Below are 16,530 nucleotides of genomic sequence, written 5' to 3'. Positions count from 1 at the left end.
TAGGCTGTGGATGTTTTGCATTCAGCAGCCCCCTCAATCGTTCAGTGCACATCTAGCCCCCGCTATAAGTTGCCCCCCCGCAAAGAAACATCAAGCTTCATCCCATGTACCTGTTTCCCTTGAATTATCCCCTACAGCATTTAGCTGTCGTTGTTGTTATTGTTGTTGTTGCTAGTTAAATCACACCCCGGGCGGCAGCGCTCCTAAGATCCTTTGCATACCAGGAAATGGGTTTAAGGGGGGGAAACATAAAAAATCATTTAAAAATCAACGGATGACCCAATCCGATTCAAATTTGGTATGCTTAAAGCTCTCTTTAATATCTATTACTGTGCCAATTTTGATGTCTCTATCTTTAAAAGTTATGCAGATGTAAGCATTTGTTTAATTTTTCTTTAAACATATCAAATCCTGCTCCTGTGCCCCCAGTGGCTGCTCAGAAAACAACAAATGATTCTCTCCAAAAGTAGTACCAAAAAAGGGCGGTTCTTTTGCCTTTGAAGCACAATTAAAGCAGGATACATGGGAGTACTTCACAGTCAAAGCAGATTATAAACTGGAAAACTTCAGAGTACTTCACAATAAAAGCAGATTATAAGCTGGAAAACTTCGGAATCCTTTGCACACAATTCTCAGTGATTGCACAGTATAACACTGGTGTGATAAAACTCGTCCATTTGGAGCTCCTTGTGGTTGGATGGGAAATAGTGTGGGATGAAGTTGGCTTGGGCAACTTTCATCTGTAGACAGACTGAGCTTCTGTTGCCCTTTCTCAAGCAGAGATGACTTTCTAAGAAGAGTCTGAGGGACTTAGCCAAGGCTGGGGAATGTTTGAAAATGCCGTCCTCTGACCTGGAATCCTTCCCTGGCCCTGAGCCAGATTGGTCAGAGCTTCTCTGAGCAGTTTGTTGTCCTCCCTGACCTCCCTGCATGTGTCATCTCAAGTCATTTGCTTTGTAAGCATCTTTCTGCAATACACCAGATCTCTGCTTATGGACCTCTAGCTCTTGATTGCACTGATGGCTCATGGGAAGGGGCTAATGAACGGAAGTCTCTTCCTTACAATGGGGGCTGTATCAGTGCTAAATGGTGTTGAGGTCTCTTCTAGCTCTCAGATTTTGCTTGAAAGGCTGTTATTATGCAGCGGTAAATACACTCTGCATATGCTCCATGCTTGTCTCAATTCGTTACTTCCCCTTCCCAGGTCAGAATAGGGCTCAGGCCTGGTTAGACCTACTCGCAGATTATATGCAATGTACAAACCCATAACTGGAGGGTGGGTTGGTGAATGGGTAGTAAGGAGAACTTGAGAACCTCAAATACTTGTGACTGGGTAGACCTAGGCAGGTTCTGATGCAGAGCTCGTTCTTAGTATAAAATGAAGGGAATTCCCTGACTTCAGTGGCAGAGACGGGGGATAGAACCGTGCAGCTACAGAGACTCTCTTTTACCATCTGGCCTGATTAGGGTTGTCAACATTTTAACTGAGTCTTCTCCAATGCCTTTCACTGAACTCTGGAGTGCAGACATTTCCCTTAACATTGGGACCCCAGCCAGAGCCCTCACGTAACCTCTGTTAGAAGTAGCCGTAGCAATGGGACCGTCACTTTAAGAAAATGTTTATTCTGCGAAGAGTTAATATTCTCAGGGGGGGCTTCAGGCCTTGCGGTTGCAACATGTTTGAGTTGGAAATGACTCACTCTTGCTGTTGGGAGATTTATAAACTTGGGAAAGGGGGAGGGAAGGCACGGATGGATTGAGGGAACAGCTAGGGCAGAGCAAAGCTTGAGCCACAGAGTGAGGAGGTGGAGGAAGAGAAAGAGATCCAGAATTGAATTCCAGAAAAGCAGTGTCTGAAGTGCTCAGTGGAGTTTCCAGGGCTTCCTAGCAGAAGCTGTCACTGCTCACTTTTGCAACGGAGGACTGCAAAGAAAATGGGGATGAGGATGCCTTGGCTAGCGCTGCTGTTTCAGATCTGCGCTGTTTCCTTCTCTGGCAAAAGTGCTGCTCTCACCCAAGCGGAGGAGAAAGAAGCCCTGGTAGGTTGGCCCTGTCTTTCTCTGAGAACCCAGGCTGGGAAGCTGGAGTTGAGGTGTTTGTAGTGATGGTCTCACGCAAGGGACTGTGGACAAATGGGGTAGGATGTCCCTCTGCCCTGGCCTGTGGCCCTAATCCCAAACTTCCCTGACTTTCTTCAAGGCTTCGGTCCTGACTCTTCCTTCCTGGCAGCCCAACCCTTCCCAAGACTTTTTCTTTATCAAGGTCCTGGCTGGATTTCCAAAACTCTGATGAAGGGAAAGTGGCCTAGAATTTTCCTTGTCCTCTGAGGATAGAAAACCTGGGGGAAGATTTCCATAGCCAAGAGAAACTCCAGTTGCCTGGGTCTTCCCACACCTCTAGGAAGGAGCAGAGTTGAATGTGTACGGGCAGGCAAGGCTTCACAAAGAGAGGGAAAGGCGGCGATCCAGCTGGGAAGAAGAGCAGGCTGTATAGAGTTGGCAAGGCATTCTGAATTCTTTCTGATGTGTGTATGGAGTAGGGAAGCAGGGTCTCTCAGATGTCCCAGGGTTGAGTTCTTTTCTACTTCATAGTTTGAAACTCAACCTGCTTTCTCCACAGTTATCGCAGCTGTGGACTTGCTTCACTCTACTCTTCTTGCATGAACCTCAGTTTGGATCCGTGTCACATTCTCCTGTGACATATGCTGGAATTCTGGGCCCTTTGAAACGACCTTCCCCTTTTGCTAGATTAGCAAGCCACTTTGGGCTGCAGGGAGGTCTCTCTCAGACAAAGGCAAGCTTAAGAATTATATGCATGTGGGAAATGTGAGAAAGGAGACCTGGCACTTTCTCTCTGGCCTCTTCCCATGTGGGCCAGCACATGTGAATGCTTTGTTCATGGAGGCCTCCTTTTTTCTTTTTCTTTTGCCATTCATAACTCCATGCTTGTGGCAAATTAGTTGTCTGACTCATCTGCCATTTGCAACTTTGCATGCCATTGAGAAGGTTTGCGGTGGCATGGATGACTGTAATTTCGGCTTATAGCAACCGAATCCGGCAATGGTAGCAATCAGGCAGGAATGGGGAGGAATCACCGGCAGAAGTAAACCAACCCCTGTGGCTAGTTAGTTATGCTCACCAGCTCTCAACGCCCTGAAGGTTAAAACGGGACGCGGTCTTTCTTCAAATGAGAACGTGGGGTATCTAAATGGAACACCAAGTGTTCTATGCAAACCAGAAAATGAAGCAATGATTTTGGGATCAGCTGTGAATCTACTTTCGTGTGAGATAGAGAACATCTTTGCAAGTATTCAGGGGCAAACTACAAGCTACACTGGAGTTCTGCACTTCAAACTTCCAATGTAATTTTCTTCTTCAACAAGAAGCTGTTGCCCTCCACCGCCACAATTTGGATCAGGGCTGAGGGTATGTGGGTTAACCCTTTGCCGATTCCCAGACTCAAGTAATGTTCCTCTTCCCAAAGAGGCTATCAGTCACAGAAGGAAAGCATATGGGTACAATTCAGAATCCATAAGAATTAAATTGTCTCTGTTTCTTAACATTTTATGGAGTTCAGACGGAACAGCAAAGTTCTGGACGAAAATGTTCTTCTTAACTATTATGCACTTTTTGGAATGATGGAAAAGTCCAAGGTATCTGAAAGTCTGCGGAGTCTGGTGAAAGAGTAAGGCAGCTTCCCCCAACCTGGTGCCCTTCAGATGTGTTGGACTGCAACTCCCATCATCCCCAGCCAGCATGTCCAATACATCCAGAGGGCACTAGTTTGGGGGAGGCTGAAGTAAGGTATCCTTTTGAAGAGTGAGAGGAAGAAGTGATTGGTTTCACCATTAGGATGGAAATGAGGACTCTGGATTGAGCTTGCTCAGCTTTCAGGGAATATCTGGACTGTAGCTGTATGTTGTGGCAGCTCCTGCTTCCCCGCATGTGCTTGCTGTCTTGGGACGGCATGAGGAACTCTGTTTGGCAGGCAATCCTGCCAGTTGTTGCAGGCAGACATAAGATCCAGTTGTAGACCAGTCTTGAAAAACATGCAGTGAATGATGCTGTACAGAATTTAAGTTCCAGTGGGGAACATTTGACTGTCCTGTCCATTGTTGGCAGAGATGGCTGTGACATTGGCAAGTCTCTTTTTTGACGAGTAAGCAAGATAATGGTGGGAATTTCCCAACGCTGTGGCTAGAGAAATTGAAATCTGGAAGTTGACAACAGTTGGCTTTCATGCATAGGTGTTGAAGTGGAATGAGGCCTAACGGGAGAGATGGGTAAACTTGGGAATTAAAGGGGTTCTTTGTTTCCGTATTTCACTATTAAGTAGCAAAAGGGGACAACGTTTTGGTCTGCTTGGCTCCAGAACAGGCTAATCACCTTCTGCTTAGTAGGTGTCCTTATAGAAAGGAAATATAAGCTTTTCACGGGAGAAAAAGCATTACCGGAAAAAGCCTGGTCAAACTGTGGCCTGCTGGCTCAGCACTCATTGTTATAGAGGCGGATCTGCGCAAGAATGCCCATGAGTGTCTCTTGTCCAGTTTTCAAGGACTGTGTTCATATCCCTGGGAGTGTTGAGCTGGCTAGAGTGTTTTAATATATCTTACCATTTCAGGAGTTTCTACTGCAGTTTGGATACTTACAGAAACCACTGGAACACCTCTCCAACGACTTCACGGAACAAGAGATTGAGGATGCTGTGAGGTAAACTAAACGAGAAACACACCACCCCAACTCAAAATCCTATTACAAAGACTTTAGTTTGCACTGTCAATGACCTCATATTATGTGTCATCTCAGAACTGATCTCCTCCTCCTCCTCCTCCTCCTCCTCCTCAATATACCACTTCTCATTAGAAAAAAAACCTCTGAAGTGATTTACAAAAAAATACACAGTGGTATCATATCAGAGATTGGTTCAAAGATAGCTCATGGCTGAGGAGAAGCCAAAGCAAACAGAAACGTTTCAACAAATGCCTAAAACATGCCAGTGTTGAAGCCTGACATTCCTCAGAGGGGAGATCATTCCACAGGGTGGCCCCACCACAGAGTCAACCACTAACCTCTTTCTCACCCCACTTCCATCCCCCTAGCTCCTTCCAGCTTGCGTCAGGACTGCCTGACACAGGTCACGTGGGCGCAGAAACCCTCTCCCAGATGCGGCAGCCCCGTTGCGGCGTTGAAGACCCCTTCAACGAGAAGACCTTGAAATACCTACTCTTGGGTGAGCTTCTGTCACACTGTTCACTGGGGGCAAAGCAGGGAACTGGACAAATGATCTCCTGGCATAAGTGGAGATGCCCGTGGCTGGAGAGAGTTGGTACAAAGGTATTTATTTTCCTGAGGCTGTACTCTAAACTCCAATTCTATGCATGTTCAGACTGAAAAAGTCTTACAACTTCCAGCATGCTGGGAATTGTTAGACCTCGTTTTGGTCTAGACATGCATAGGATTGCACCCTTAGTTGTCTTTAGCTATGTAGATCATAGCTGGGAGTTTTGCAGCAGTTTGAAACACAAGGAAGTGAATTTTGGTCAATCAGGCTGGAACTGGAATTATTATTCTTATAATATATATTAATAGTGATCTCAGTTCTCCTCCCTAGAGCTGCTCCTTATGCAGCCAAAGTGGAACCATCCAGGGATGGATCAGCTGGGTTCAGGGAGCCTCAGGATTGCAGAAGGAGATTTATTTATTTATTTATTTATTAGAAAAAAAAAACCTCTGGGGGAGATTCCACCCCACCAAATCCCACCCCGATGAGGCCTGAGTATGCTTAGTGGGTATAGAATGCTGACCAACTATTAGGGAAAAGTGGGGAAATGGAGGAGAGAGGGGAATAAAATTGAGTGCCTGGTATCCTGAACAGAACACACTGAACAGAACACACTGCAACATTTCTTTGTAGGTCCCCTTTATCATCAAGAATTTCACTCGTGCTTTTAGCTGACAAACTGCTTTACAAGCACTATCCTTCTCATCCTCACATGAACCTTGTGAAGTCATCATGACCTCCATAGCATAGGTTTCCAAAATGCTGTTTGATCAGCTATGCAGGATAAGACAGGAGTCCATAAATAATCCTGTATCCATTTACCGGGGAATAAGCCTCACTGAAATCAATGGGACTTACTTCTGAGTAGATACGTATAGGATTATGCCATTAGTTTACTAGACAGTTCCCATTTGTGCTCACCACCAACCACCTTCCCCCCTCGAGTCCTCTGGCAGAGACAGGGGTGCAGACTGGGAGTCTCCTATTGTTTCTTATCCAAACTTCAGTACACATGAGATAAGACCCCTCCTCTATTCCAAGCCTTTGTCTTGCCAAGGGCTCAGGTAGTGATCTCATTAAGAATCACGTTCTTCAAACATCATAAGCTTCTGGTGGGCTTTGTGGATCCCTGGAGAAAGGCCTTTTGTGTGCTGGTGCCATTGGTTTGGAATACCTTCCCTTCTGCTGTTTTGGGCAGCAGCAGAAAACTCGTTTGTTTTAATTAGTTTGGGCTGATTTTTTAAAAATGTTTTTTAACCACCTGCTGTATTTGAATTATATATTGTTGATGTTTCTGTTTTACATTTTGAGGTGCTCTTCTGATGCTGAATTCCTTTCAGGAAAAAAAGGCAGCTAATGTTTTTTTAAATAAATCAAACTATTATTTCCATTTTACAGATGGCGAACTAAGGTTAGAGCAATGACTTGGCCAAAGTGTTTCTGGCTAAACAGGAATTGAAGCTCAGTTCTCTTACACAGATGGCTGAACTTTCATCCATTGACCCAAACTGAGATTTCTTAGGGTCAAACTGAATCCCATTTGAGCCGTATGCCGCTGTTGCCACGTGCCAACCAGCATCAGGTTTTGAGCAGGCTTGAGCAGGTTCCTGATATTTCAGGAGGTCTTCTGTAGCTCCCTGCTCATGGTAAGCAGACTGTTTAACTCATCCACCCCACCCTCCCTGAAGGACTTGGAATGTTCCATGCTATTGCTCCATCTGCATTGTCTGTGTATGCCATGGCATGCAAATTTACAGACTCAGCACATGGCAAACAACTATTGCGGTTTTCAGACTTTTCCACCATCATGGAATTCATTCTACGTCAGCTTGTCTGCTAAAAGACCCTAGAGGCATGTTCTGGGTCACACTTAGTTCATGTGGGGAACGAGTCAGGCCTCACTCTTGCCTCTGTTTGAACTGGAAACTAGAATGTACCCAACAGTCTCTTGCAGATGCAGCATGTCTCAAGGAATGATGGGTAGTGCTGGGGGAGCTGTCTACCAGGATGGATCTTTTTACTGGTACACCTTGGTTAACTTGTACAGAACCCCAAAGTTCCCTGGGAAGCTGTACTGAAATCCACTAAAGAGGGGCATGAATTTTCCACAAACAGAGAACAGCCATGGGCAGCAACTTTTTTTTTTTTTTTTTTTTTTTTTTTAAGGGAACCACTCTGAGCAGAACAGACCTATGAACCAGCCCTGAGTCAGGATTCTGGGTCAGGAGGCCATGGCCATAGTTGCAATGGGGTGGGTAAGACTCAGTCTTGCCCAGGGATTTCCATGGGATGTATTCCCATGTATGTTTGCGTAGGATTGCAGCCTTCGTCAAAGAATAGCAGGTAGGACCTGCAACAAAATGTTGCAGTGTTGTGCTTCTGTTCAGCATTCTAATCATCCAGGTAGGCCACCAGCCATGCCCTTTTCTAGGATACTCCCTTCCATTCTCCTCTCCCTTCCAGTTATTCATCTACTTGAGTGTTTCTCTCCCCTTAGCCTCCGCACTCACAAAGGATTGTTCGTAAATCTGTAAACCTTGAGCCTGCTGATACTTCCTTCTTATTCATGGATGTTTGGCAATCTATTCAAGATCCACACTTGGAGGACTGAGTTTGCTATTAGTCGATAACATGCTACACCTCCTCCCTGCAAAACAGACTGAGCCGGGACTCTCCTGGCCCCAACCAGACCCTGCGGCGCTAATGCTCGGGATTAGCACTGCCCGTTTCCTGACTCCTCTGGCTCTGCGTCTCCCCCTGCAGGTAACTGGCACAAAAAGCATCTCACGTACCGGATCTACAACCACGCTGAGGATATGGGGGTCACGGCCACACGCAGGGCCATCCAGGCAGCTTTCAAGTACTGGAGTGATGTGACGCAGCTCACTTTCCGGGAAGTGCGGATAGGCCGTGCTGACATCCGCCTCACCTTCCATGGTTCCTCTTCTTGGGACTGCAAACGGCCCTTCGATGGGCCTGGTACGGAGCCAAGCGGGGCTGGGGCTTGGGGCTTAGAATGGGGCTGGGCTGGGAACCGGCGGAGAGAGGGCGGAGGAGGAGTTTGACAGCCTGGTGCTGCAAGGAGGTGGGAGGCTGCAGCCCGGGGTAGGTGGAGCAGCTGGCGAGGGGTGGCAGAATCTCACGGCCGGCCCTAGCATTAGGCAGAGGGAAGTGGGTGCTTCAGGCAGCAGATGCTGGGAGGCAAGGAGTGGTGGGAAGCTGTTGGAAGATAGATCTGTCTGTACTGTGCGACCTGACCTGATGTTGAAGTAGGATTCAGCTGCCAGTCTGGTCAGCTTTCGTACATGTTGGGAGGGGGATACCATCTTGGCTTTTGCCTCAGACAGCAAAATGCCTTGGGATGGCCCCGCAGAAGCTGGAAGACCGAATAAAAAGTGCTCTGTGGCAAGGAGCTGAATGGCAGCTCAGTACCAGGCCTGGTTGAAAACCAGGGCTTTAAATCACCATGCAGAAAGATTTGGTCACCTAAATAACTGATCCAACAGGCCTAAAGGGGTTGAACATGGTCCTCCCTCTTCCCCATTTTATCTTAACTTTGTGAGGTAGGTTAGACTGATTTTGAACCCAGTCCTAGACTGATGCTCTAAATACTATACCCCAACGGATCTCTTGATGAATCTAGAGCAGCCTTCTCCAACCTGGTACCTTCTAGATGTTTTGAACTACAATTCCCAGCATTCCTGTCCATTAGCCATGCTGGCTGGGGCTGGTGGGGGTTAAACTCCAAGAAATCTAGAGGTCACTGGTTTGGGGAAGGATGGTGCAGTCGCACATTTTCCTAATGGGATCATTTTAGACAATAAGGAAGAATCTGTAACCTAAGAGACCATCTATGTGTAGTTTACACTGTAGACTCTGCTTGCAGGGACTTTGCCCAGCTCTCTTTTGTACCCAGTACAAAACCTCCTTTAAATACTGCACCTCATTTGTATGGAAAATATATACAAATTCATCTCTTATCATGAGCAATGTAATAGAAGGGCATGCCGTCAAAAGTTTTAAACACGAGAGTGTGTTAATGTATGTGTCAAATCTGAAATACATGGAACTAGTTAATATTTGGTTTAAATCAAACCACTTTAATTAACTGCAGACATTCAGAAAAGTTGTTAAAAGACGGATCTATTTCCCACCACCTTGTGCTGTGTTGCATGAAGCAGGGGCACAATCAGGAGGCAGGTGTTTGGTAGGTGTCCTACTACAGGAGAGGGGGAGTACAGGAAAGGGCTGTGTGCTGGGCAAAGGAATTGATAAGGTGCTGAACTGCAGGGGTGGGAGAAAGTAAATCTCCAGCTGTTCTGGACTTCCAACTCCCAGCATTCCTAACCATTGCCCATGCTGGCAGGGTCTTCTGGGAGTGGATGGCCAACACATCTAGAGATCTGTCTTCTAGCCCATCTCTGCTGTTCTGCATAGAACCTGGCTGGTATTGAGAACAGGGCTTCCTATGGCCAGGTGACCTTGCAAATCTCTAACCCACATCCCTTTCTCTTTCCCAGGGCATGTGCTAGCCCACGCTGATGTCCCTGAATTAGGCACGGTTCACTTTGATTCAGATGAGTACTGGACTGAGGGAACTTCACGTGGTGTCAACCTGCGCATCATTGCCGCCCATGAGATCGGCCACGCGTTGGGATTGGGTCATTCCCGGTACCCAACAGCGCTTATGGCTCCCTCCTATGGTGGCTACCGGCCACGCTTCCATCTGCACCATGATGACATCAACGGCATCCAGGCCCTGTATGGTACGGACTTGGGAGAGATTTAACAAATCCAAATCCATCCACCCATGCTTGGAGCAGACCTGCATTTATTCAACTTGGTCTTCTGCCACTGTAACTACATTGGCCCTCAAGCTTCTTTCTTTATGGTCCGTCCGTCCTCCCTCCTGTGTGTCTTGACTTGCTTAGGAGAAGCCGCTGAGGTGCATAAGAAAGGCATTGGGGACTATGCTGAGGGCAGATGCAAAGCTCCTGGGTCTATGGGATGCCTAGCCCTAACTTGGGTCACAATGAGCCTTCCAGAGTTCAGATAAAAGCCATTTTTGTCTTCCTAAGCATAAGTAAGACAAAGATATGAAAAGAATGCTTTTTTATTTTTGGAGATTCAAAATTTTATATTCTATTATTTTATCGTCAGTCTACAAAATTAAGACAACTCTTGCCAAGGTTTTATGAATAGCTGGTACAGAAATATCTGGTTTGGGTTTTTTTTAAAAAAAAACACCACACATTTAAAATCAGTGTTTAAATGAAGCCAGAAAGGATATGAGATGTAGACTCAGTTTGCAGAATCACCATGGTTTAAACAAGCCGCAGTGGGGTGTGCCATGTACCATTTGCCTAATTACCCACCTGGATGCAGCTTGTTGTGTCATCTGAAGCCAGCTGGCGTGGCTTGTGGGAGGGAGAAACAACCTGCAAATAACCTATGAGCTGTTCTTCGGTTATTTGGGGGTTGTTTCCCCTTGAACAAGCCATGCTGTCTAGTTTGGACAGCTTGTTTATTTTTATTTATTTGTGGCATTTATATACCGCTGAGTATGGTCAAACCTCCCAGTGATTTGCGATACTGTTTAACCCACAAAGCTTGTTTAGCCCACGATGATTGTGTGAACAGAGCCATAGACTTGTTCTTCCCCCACCCTCTTTAATGCACTATGAATGCAAGTCAATCTTTCATATATAGACACAGACATACACAGTGTGATGGTCATATAGGAAAGATTTGGGATCACCATGATAAATATAAGTGCTAATCCTAAACTTTCTTAAAGAGTGTCATTGTTTTTTTCCTGATGTATTTCTTTTCCCCAATGCTCAGTTGGTCACTTTATGTGTTCTTTTCTTACCCCACCCCACCCCTCCATCGGGCCTTGCCTACCGTCATGCTCTCCTTTGGCTTGTGAACCCCTAGCAACAGGGAGGTCTGTTTCCCATTACGAGAGGCATGATTCTGGCCCAGTGATTTTCAAATCATGGGGTGAGCTGCAGCTCCCTTGTTTGGGAAGCACAGACCATTGCCAGGCAAGGCCGGAGCTTCTTCCTGATGCCTGCCTGAATGAGGTTCTGGCTGGGTTAAGAGGCAGAGTGCCAACACATCAATACAATGCCAAGGAATCCATAGCTGGCCAACTACATTGGCCAAGTATTTCCCTCCCTTCCCCATCCCAATTATTTTCCCTGCCCTTACCCCTTTTCCATCAGCTCAGCCTATTAATGAGGGTCTTTGTTCTCCCTTGCAGGCAAGAAGACTCCATCAACAACGGCAACTGTGACCTCCCCTGCCCGCACAACGGTCCCTGTTGTCTCACGGAAGCCTAGTAAAGTCCCCAACCCATGCAAAGATGGGCTGGATGCGATCATGCTGGGTAAGTCCAACTCTCAGATCCAAATGTAGCCCTCCCTACCCAGAACTTGCAGAAAGGAGTGAGGGCCCGTCTTCCATCTGCCCCAGGTTTGCACAAATGAATGTCCCACCCGTGTCCCTCTCTAGCCACGTATGTGCCATTTTATCTTCAAAAGCAGGCAGTTATTGGGGAGGTGAGACTGATGAGAGAAAGGCAGTGACAAGTAGAAGCAAGCTGGGACTCAGGTGTAACCGAGTTGAGAGCACAAAACGATGTGAGGAGAGGCTGGTGCCCCTCTGTTAAGGTGCCAGAGAGAGTGCAGAGGGCATGAGTGGGGCAGTTGAGAATGGAGCCTTATGTACTGGTAGAACAGCCTTCCCCAACCTGATGCCCTACAGGTGTGTGGGACTGCAACTCCCATAATTCCCAGACAACATACTGGGAATTGTGGGAGTTGCACTCCATTGGTCATGCTTACTGGGAATTATAGGTGGTGGAGTCCATTGGTCATGCTGGCTGGGAATTATGGGAGTTGAAGTCCATTGGTCATGCTGGCTGGGAATTATGGGACGTGGAGTCCATTGACTATGCTGGCAGGGAACTATGGGGGTTTCATTTCTTACATTTCTGTAACGCCCCATAGCTGAAGTTCTCAGGGCAGTTCACAAAAATTAAAAACCATTAAAATATGGTATGTAAAGTACAAAAAAGAAAGGCATTTGCATAAAACCATATAAACAGATAACACACACATAGACAACATGTATCTAAAAACAGTTTATTAAACCATCAGCCAAAGATGATCCAAAACCTAATGTAAAACTCATTGTATGTTGCAAAGTGCCTGAGGGAAGGGGGCAGTTTTAACCTGGCACCGAAAAGATAACGTTGGCGCTAGGCGAGTCCAGCACACTCATCCAAGTTGCAGCCTGTTGGCTATGCTGGTTGGCAGTTATGGGAGTTGCATTCCAACACACCTGCAGGGCACCAGGGAAGGCCGTGTTAAAATAATAATTTCTATGGACCTTTTAGCATGCAGAGTTCCTTATAACACTTTTTCTTGTTTACTTTTTGCGAGAACACCGTGAGGCAGATCTCTGATATTTCCATTTACAAACGTGGCATGTCAGAGCTCTCAATTTGCTTTCAGTCATCTAGCAAATCCTTGTGGTTGAATTAGGATTAGAACCCTGCCCACCTTTCAAAACAAAGGAAAAGGAGAGCATGCTGTATTTCCCGTTTGACCTTTAACCCCTCTCCCTCACCTTATTCTAGGGCCGTATGACAAGACATATGCTTTCCGGGGGGATTATGTGTGGACGGTGACAGACTTTGGTACCACCCCGCCACTGAAGATCTCTGCACTCTGGAAGGGGCTGCCCGGGTGGCTGGATGCTGCTGTGTATTCTCCCCGTACTGGGCGCACTTACTTCTTCAAAGGTCTGTGGGTTCAAGAGAAATACACCCCCTTCCTCCAAATTATCTAAGGGCACAATCCTATCCTCTGCATGTTTTGACCAAAGCTGGCTGGGAAAAGCTGGACAATGTAGGATTTTTTTTCTGTCTCCACGTGCTTAGGAATGCAGCCTACGTCTGGTTTTTTTGGGGAGGAGTGGGGGGATGTTTCTCTGCTCAAGTTCATGTATTTCTGCAAAGGTTTATTCACCCCACCCCTTTCGTGATCCTTTGTTGCCAGTTTTCTTCCCATGAAGCCCCAAAAGCTAACATAGGGACAAATTACAAGTGACATTGCATCTTTCATGTGACCAATTTGTGGGCTGGAACTTTACTTTGCATTACTTCCTTTTTAATCTATATTCCTGTCCCTCTGGCTACAGGTACTAAGCTTTGGCGTTATCGGGGTTTCAAACTGGATCCTGGTTACCCAAAACTCCTCACACGTATCCCAGCCAAGATAGATGCTGCCTTCTATTGGCCAGGGAACAAGAAGGTCTTCATTTTTAAGGTATATATACTACTGCTATTGCAACTACATTCCTCTAATTGGGTATTGTTGAGGCAGGAATAATTTTGAACAAAGGGATTCCCCAAAAGGCGAGCAGAGCATGAACAGTTTATCTTGAACAGTTTATCTTGCAATTTTTAATGGGGAGTGGTATATATTGTAAATAAATAAATAAATAAAATATAATGGAGGCCAAATTCTTCAGGGGGTAGGGATACTGAACTGTGCCGCATCCCTTTTTGTCAGAACAGTGCTTGCTCTGTGTTGCTTAAACATTTTTTTTTGTAGCTAATCCATGCAGCTTCTGTATTCTGATTCTTTGGAATGTGGAAGGAAGCAGGAGCCCTGTAAGCCCAGAGCATTATGGGAAATTTTTGAAGGGACATAATGGGCACAGCAGATGTTTTCTTAATAAGGGACTTGACAGATTGGTGATAGCTTTGAGGTGATGAGAGATGCAGGAGACAAATGGGGAGCTGGATTAAACACTGCAGTGGGGGTGGGGGGAAGGCAATACAAGGGATGTAGGTTTCCCGGTTGAACGGAATCTCACTGTGCCTAGCGATGGCAAGAGAGATGATATTGCCACTTTTTTCCTGTGTGCCTTTCAGATAGCTTTTCTTTAAATAATAATAATAAATGTAAGCTCTGATCAGTTTTACATTTATCTAAACTTTCATAGCCAATGGCAACCTTCACTTTAATAATGACCATTCAGGGAGTATGTTTGTCCTAATATTTCCTTATATCTATGGAGCAACACCAGATGAAATGGACTGTGGAACAATGGCCAGTGAAGGCTTGGATGTGCATTAATTCCTCCACCCTCTCTTTCCTTAGGGCACAGGCTTCTGGCAATGGGATGAACTGGGGAGCTATTTCTCCACGCTGCCCAGGAAGATCTCCACTCTTTTCACGGGTGCTCCGTCCCACCTCGATGCTGCATTCACCTGGGAGAATGGCAAGGTCTACTTTTTCAAGGGAAAGAGCTACTGGAGGCTCAATAACCAACTACGAGTAGAGAAAGGCTACCCACTGAGCACAGCTGAGCGCTGGATGCACTGCTAACCTGGACAATGATGCCCTGCTAGGGCTAGCATCCGTTCCAGTTCTCATGGACTCCGGAATGGGATTCCATTTCTTTTTTTTAAACATACCCAACAGCGACACCTACAGGTGGCAGGCAGGAGCAACGACTCATCTGGAAAGGACTAAGTTGGAGTTGGGAGCGAGAACTAGTGACACCTTGTAATTCTTTGTTCGTGTTGGTCTCTTAGCTCCCACGCAGCCTACACATTTCCCTTTTTAGTGCTGGACTCCAGAAACATCCCATTTACCTTGGCAGAAAGGGCTAGCCCAGTTTCAAGGTGCAGGAGGCCTTGGAGAAGTTATCCCGGGGGGGGGGGGGTGTCTGTCTTGCAGTGACAAGCCAGTAGAGCAATCTAAAGCTGCAGATATTTTTTTTGAGAGAGAGCCAAAAGGGGCATGATAGGAATAACATTGCCCCATGGTATGCACACCCGCTCACTGTTGTACCTGGTCAAATAGATGTGCAAGGGGCTTGGTAGCAAAATGCTGGCTGCTCATTTTTCCTTGCATCTCCATCAATAGAAGGTAGACCTTTTTTTTAAAAAAAAAAAATAAGGCTGAGATTTTACGGAAAGCATCTGGAAGAGGACTCTGTGTGTGTGTAGCCCTTGTTCCCCACCCACCCATATGTTTATGATTGCTAGGACAGATTCATAGATTCTTATTAAGAAAACATACATGATTGTATTCCATGTTGATCATGTGACATTGTGGCTCTAGCCATATTGGCGTCAGAGGGCTCAAATGTACATAACTGGCTGTCGGCAGCAGTTATGCCAGTTTTACTCCGTCCACAATAAAAAGGGTATGATTTTTTGTGTGTGATCAATCTCGCTTTCCTCCAAGGAAAAACTCAGCATTCTGAGATACTTTCCAGGCCAGCCGAAGACATTTTACTGCCGGAAACAGAGCAGAAAAGGGAGTCTTACCCCATAAAGCAGGATGGTACTCAAGGCCCAGCCAAGTTATTTTAGCACCTGATGCAGAAAATGCCACAAGCACCTCTCCTCATCCCTGGCAGCAAAAATACAATAATAATGCATTAAATAACTAATGGTTGGCTTCTCTTTCATAAATCTGCTTCATCTTGTTAATGAGGGATGGAGGGCAGCTCCTCTCTCTCAGAAAAAGTCTCTGTGCTGCAAACATGCCTTAAAATGGCTGATTGTCACTACAGCCTTTCAAGAATTCATAAGAAACACCATAACACTTGGATCCTGGAATGGCCCAATCTCAGGACACTACCATGCTAGCATATAAAACCCTTTTTGTAGACCCGACCTTTAATTTTCCAACAGCCCTCGCGGTTGTACGTGTCCATGAGATACCTTCTCCACTCTAAAGTATGTCATGTAGAGGAGACTAAACGTGGGGCTTGTGTTATCAGAAGGGCTTGCTGCTGTGTCAAGCCTTTTCTCTGCCAGGGGATGGAGGCTGGTAAAAATCCTAGGCCCCAATCCAACTATGCATATGTGCACAGCAGCCACAGCTGCACACTCAGAACTCTAGTTTCCAAAACACAGTAACTGAGCTTTCTGGCAAGGAGAAGGAAGCAGGACAAAGAAGTCTGCCCACCCCACCTCACAAAGCAGGTGATAGGCAGAATTTCTGTTTTAAAAAACAGGCACAAGGTCCACACACAGGCATGCCTGGATCCTCATCCATTCCCAAACTATAGACCAGGTCATGCTAGCATGCCAGGAGAAATAAATGCAGGGGTCTGGCAAGCCTAATGTGCTCCTCCACAAAGGAGTAGGCCCAATTCATAACTGAATACTTCCCTCCCCCATCTTTGCCTTCTTCCAATCAACTTCCAGTGGTCTTT

The 16,530-nt window shown here is 46.1% G+C and overlaps 1 protein-coding gene across 1 annotated transcript; it reads left to right on the top strand.

Annotated features, from left to right (window-relative positions):
• The first annotated feature begins 1,742 nt into the window (after nt 1-1,742).
• On the top strand, nt 1,743-15,764 carry MMP19 (matrix metallopeptidase 19). Its single transcript, XM_063119966.1, has 9 exons — nt 1,743-2,039; nt 4,621-4,709; nt 5,099-5,229; nt 8,044-8,259; nt 9,801-10,046; nt 11,546-11,671; nt 12,926-13,090; nt 13,489-13,616; nt 14,457-15,764. Exons 1-9 carry the CDS (start codon nt 1,935-1,937, stop codon nt 14,682-14,684), a joined length of 1,434 nt encoding a protein of 477 aa, XP_062976036.1. The 5' UTR covers nt 1,743-1,934; the 3' UTR covers nt 14,685-15,764.
• The last annotated feature ends 766 nt before the right edge of the window (nt 15,765-16,530 follow it).

The sequence above is a fragment of the Elgaria multicarinata genome, chromosome 3 (assembly GCF_023053635.1).
Source record: "Elgaria multicarinata webbii isolate HBS135686 ecotype San Diego chromosome 3, rElgMul1.1.pri, whole genome shotgun sequence".
NCBI lineage: Eukaryota > Metazoa > Chordata > Lepidosauria > Squamata > Anguidae > Elgaria > Elgaria multicarinata.
The sequence above is the reverse complement of the archived record's forward strand: the minus strand, read 5'-3'. Positions and strand labels throughout refer to the sequence as shown.

Bases quoted from the DNA above. Each gene is read 5' to 3' on its own strand.
- MMP19 (XM_063119966.1), top strand. From the start codon at position 1,935: ATGGGGATGAGGATGCCTTGGCTAGCGCTGCTGTTTCAGATCTGCGCT. The intron at 2,040-4,620 runs GTAGGTTGGCCC...TTACCATTTCAG, and splicing joins CGGAGGAGAAAGAAGCCCTG to GAGTTTCTACTGCAGTTTGG. The intron at 5,230-8,043 runs GTGAGCTTCTGT...CTCCCCCTGCAG, and splicing joins CTTGAAATACCTACTCTTGG to GTAACTGGCACAAAAAGCAT.